Here is a 5,083-nt window from a genome sequence, read left to right on the forward strand (position 1 = left end):
CTCGCATTATCGAAGTGCAGAATAGACATGTAAACACCTTAATCACATTATTACCGTGGTGTAGGACTTTTCGCCGCATTTTGCGACAGGATACGGCAGTGATCAACCGTTTGACGGCAAATAAAAGAGCTTCAACACCGCCGTGGTCTGTATGCACGTACAAATAATTAACTGCACTTGAAGCTTTCATAAAATTAAAAATGAAACACCCAAAACTGTACATGACATCATCACGAAGACGAACTATGTTTATACGTGAAATTGGACGTCGGATGGCGTCACATGGGACGTAATGACGTGTGCCATTAATCGAACTATGTACTATAACATGTAAAACGGGAACATGAAAGGACTATTCTAAAAGCAACTCATGTAAACACCATAATCATAATATTGGCTTATTTAGAATAAGGTAAATAATTAGATTACTGATGTCCATGTAAACGTAGTCAATGTCTCTCAAAAGAAAGAGTCGACTCTGAATAATTTAAACGAGTCGTTTTTAAAACGAATCCCAAGCCGCTTCATGTTGATGTCAACATGAAATATTAGCATATTGCCCGCCCACTTGTTGGTCTTTTTGCGTTGGTCTGAATGAAAATGCAAATTCATTCTTTGCCACTAGGTGCCGCTTTTGGAGCGGTAAAAATAGCTGTTTCCCCGGTAATGCTGTACACAAAGCAGCACTGCGCGGTTAAGGCTAGAAGGGATACTTATGGCGCTACTGGGCATGCGCACATCAATACAGCATAATTTTTGTCACACTGTACAACAATAATTACTATTTTTTTCGTTATTGTAAGGGGTAGGTTTGGGGTTGGGGTAGGTGTAGACGTTAATAAAACAATCTAATAGGTAGAAAATTCATTTCATTGTTCGTTTCCGGTCAGAGCTGTATCCCTTCTAGCCACAACCGCACTGCGCTCACAAACGCTGCTTTATCAGGCATGATGAAATGAAAATGAGACCAATCGGACCAATCACAGCAGATTAGTGTCACGCAAAGGAGGGGTTTGGAAAAATGAATCGTTGAGCGAATTGTTTGGGAGTCGTTGAGCAAGTAAGGTAAAAATAAATGCATATTATAAGACAATGAAAGTGTTTTTTGACTTTGCATGCATGTCAACCTGTTGTTGGGGACTCCCAAAACCAAAATATGAACCTTTCATTACCCATAATAGGGGCACTTTAATTTATGCATGTATTATAAAGTAAACTGAAACCCTAATTTTTTTTAAAAATGTGTGCGTGTGTGTTGTAGAGTGCTTTGGAGACTCAGGTGTTTGAAGAGAAAGACAAGGCGCAGAGACTTCAGACAGAGCTGGATGTCAGCGAGCAGGTCCAGAGAGATTTCGTCAAGCTGTCCCAGACCCTTCAGGTAAACACATTTCACTAGTAGAACATTGAGGACTGCTTGAGGCACAACACAGCATGCCAAGACTGTTCACAGAGATGATAGTAGCTTGATTTTTTTTTATGCACATCTAGGAATTTCTTCAGTAAATGTTGCCTTGATAGCTTGTGATCTTTGTCTTACTAAATAAAAAATGTTTCCATCTCAAGTGAGTGTATGACTAGGAGTGTCAATGTAATATGATTTCAAACATGAATTAATAAATTAATTGATAAATAATTAATAAATAATTTTTCATCTATTTATTTATCCAATTGAAAATTGTTATTGTTTATTTTGTTACATTTAACTGCACTGTTAAACATGAACAGTTTTTTTAATGTGTTTGTCTATTTGAAAATTATTTTTTTTCTTGCAAGTTTTGAGCAGTAGTGTTTTTTTAATAATTTAATACTTTTATTCAGCAAGGATGCATTCACTTGATCAAAAATGACAGTAAAGACAATATTATAAACTTTTGTAGTGTTACAAAAGATTTCTATTTTATATATAAATGCTGTTCTTTTGAACTTTGTTCATCATAGAATCTTAAAAAATGCATCACTGTTTCCTCAAAGATATTAAGCAGCACAACTATTTTCAAAATCAACAAGAAATGTTTCTTGAGCACCAAATCAGAATATTAGAATTATTTTTGAAGGATCATGTGACACTGAAGACTGGAGTAATGATGCTGAAAATTCAGCTTTGCTGAAAATATATTAAAATATAAAACAGTTGTTTTAAATTGTAGTAATATTTTGCAATATTATGGTTTTACTGGGTTTTTTTAATTACTTAAATGTAGCATTTTAAAACATTTTTAAAAATGAAAGAATTATAAATATAATCATTCAAAAATAAAAATGTTTTTTGTTTGTTTGTTTGTTTTAAAGACACTCCTAGTCCTCCATTAAAAAAAAAAAAAATGAGGATGGACACTTGATTGTGTCCAATCAACACACACACACACACACACACACACACACGTCCAGCTGGAGATACAGTGTTCTTGTTCTCCCTACAGGTGCAATTGGAGCGCATCCGGCAAGCGGACTCATTAGAGCGGATCCATGCCATCCTCAACGACACCAACTTTACGGACATCAGCCAGCTTCCCGAGACATGATGTCACTTCCTCCTTATGACTCCATTGTGCACATAAACACACACACTCCACCTGTACCCCAGATCTTTGGCCCGACTCCATCAAGATAAACCGAATTGAGCGAGGATGACTTGAGTGAACACTACTGATTCCTACTACTGCTATCCAGCTCGCACATGCGTTCTCAAGAGCACGAAAAGACTCCCGTCTCAACTTGAGTGAAGGGTTTGTCCCTTCTAATGCAGTCTCCAAAACCAGATCCCGGGAAGAGATCTGTCAATCTTTCAACGAACGCTGCTTTTATTCCTCATTCAGTTCAGGAAATGAGAAAATGGGTCCGTTTCCCAAGTCCTATTCCCAAAGTTCCCTTCTCTTCCGCCTTTCCTTCTCTTCCTTCCTCGTCTTTCCATCTGCTAAGCTAGCAGCGGTGACCTATGAAGGAAACGGACACTTCTGAAGTGTTTTGTACATACTTGTATACAGATTATTTGTGTATATTGCGTTAGTTAAGTTAATACACAAGACTGTGATTCCCTTTTGACCCGCCTCCTACGTTTTCACAAGCGACACTGTTTCTCCTCGTCCGCCAATCATTTCACTGGGATGTAATTACTAGCTGCTTTGTCATATCGCTTTTCAGCAACATCCGTCTTAGACCCTCCCAAGTTCTCCATAGTCCGTGTTGTTTTCCACTTCCTGGCAATTTAACAAAATTGGTGACCTTTGTTTGAAGTTACTGCTACATTAGACTGATGTTTCTGCATATTTTTGTGTGCAAGTGTGTGTTTTTTCTTTCAGAAGGATATTGCAAACAGTTGCAGTTAACGTCTGGTTTTGATATTCGCTTGATTTGTGTTGAGTGTACGGCTACAGCACTTACACTGACCGTTTTAGAAAGTGTTTTATTCCTCATTCTGCTGTTTGTATATTAATGAAAGCACACTATGTTTATGATTTGCAGTCATTGGGATGTCCTGTGGGACTAAGGGGCATCTTGTGTACCTTGTTAAAGGGTATAATAATCTGTCTGTGTTGGGTGTGGTGTAAACAGAATAGCGTATGGGATTCGCAAAACCAATGTTGATCATGTTGACCTTAAATTCTCAACGCGGCATAGTTTAAATCATATTGAGAAGATGAAAACATGAAAAGGGCTAAAGGTTTTAAATAATTTTCTTGCTCATGTCTACTTTAAAATAACAGACACCAGGCGATGTAACTCAACTACAGGAAACAAGTGTGTGTGATTTATATTCAGTTGTCTAAATGCCAAAAATCTGTTTATTTTTTACAAGACCAAGACCAGAAGTGGCATGTGATTTTTGGCATGGTCTTTTTAAAATAAAATTATATATATATATATTAGTTCAGGCTGTAGAGTTAACTTAAAAAAAAAAAAAGTTTTGATAAAAAAAGAATGAAAATTGGCTGAAATTCTGAAACGCCACCAACAAAAGGATAGTTAAAAGCCCTCTACCTGCATGTTGAAAATTAAGTCTGCTAATTTTGTAATTACAACCACTATCAACTACATCTGATGAGTACACAGAACTTTAACAACGCTACTATAGTATGACCAGTGCTGCTGTAGTGATCTGATGATGATGATGATGATGATGTTGATGAAGCTCTCCTGTGTGAAAATGTGCATCATATTAAGACCATGTGTTGTGGATTTTAGTATCAAGTAAGCCTCATGTAATTGCTACTTCAATGGCTTCTTGTGTTTTCACTAGCGCAACAGAAGCGATTCACTTCAGTGTAGTCTTGACGCCAGAATATTTTAGGAACTACATTTTTCATTAGCAGATCATTTTTGAACTCTAATAACTGATGTGGGGCAAGGAGAGACTACCGTTTTTAATGAAAATTATGTTTTAAAAAGACTTTTCTCCTGTCGGTATAATTTATCATTCATGAGTCATTTCTACTGGGTTTGTGAAGAGTAGTTCAGATACTTTCACAATAACAACAGTTATATTTCTGTTCTTTGCATGCTGTGTCGCAAATGCAGAAGCCCTCGCCGATTTATATACTGTACTGTGTACATATCCCTGTATATATCTATATAATAAAACAAATTGAAACGCAAGTTTGATGTGGATTTGAAGTCCGTAGTCGTTCCATTCCCCTTTTTCGCTTACCTTCCCATGATCACATAAATGTAAGACCTGTGGTTATACATCGTTTTGAATGCATTTTACATTTAAAATGTTTACATTTCAATAACACCGTGTAATTTCTGTGACATTAGAAATATTCATGCTTGGGTTATCAAGTTATAATAGTGAAAACAAAGCAAAATTCTGAGAAAAGAGTTGAAATAACGAGTCAAAATTATGAAATAAAACGTCAGTTGACATATAGTCCAAATTAATACCGTTATAATTATGGGAAAAGGGTTAAATTGCCATAAGCCGAAATTGAGAAAAGTTGAAGTTATGACAAGTCAAAGCAGCAAGTCAATCGAAATAAAGTCTAAATTATGAAATAGCTGACTTTATCAGTCGAAATTGACGAGTCAATTATGACGAAAAGTTGACTATCAATTTGTCATGTGACTTATCTCATTTGACTTGATT

General features: G+C 36.2%; 1 protein-coding gene across 3 annotated transcripts in view; it reads left to right on the forward strand.

The window, feature by feature from the left end:
* The window catches only part of rabep1 (rabaptin, RAB GTPase binding effector protein 1), a 45,759-nt gene extending 41,289 nt beyond the window's left edge, over nt 1-4,470 (forward strand). For all 3 annotated transcript variants that reach the window (XM_016490568.1, XM_016490569.1, XM_016490570.1), the window contains 2 exons: nt 1,262-1,378; nt 2,421-4,470. In XM_016490568.1, coding sequence (XP_016346054.1) covers nt 1,262-1,378; nt 2,421-2,522 — 219 coding nt within the window. In that variant the 3' untranslated portion in view covers nt 2,523-4,470. The remainder of the gene's footprint in view (nt 1-1,261; nt 1,379-2,420) is intronic.
* The last annotated feature ends 613 nt before the right edge of the window (nt 4,471-5,083 follow it).

Source organism: Sinocyclocheilus anshuiensis, unplaced genomic scaffold (assembly GCF_001515605.1).
Source record: "Sinocyclocheilus anshuiensis isolate Anshui unplaced genomic scaffold, SAMN03320099.WGS_v1.1 scaffold246, whole genome shotgun sequence".
In the NCBI taxonomy this organism is placed as follows: Eukaryota; Metazoa; Chordata; class Actinopteri; order Cypriniformes; family Cyprinidae; genus Sinocyclocheilus; species Sinocyclocheilus anshuiensis.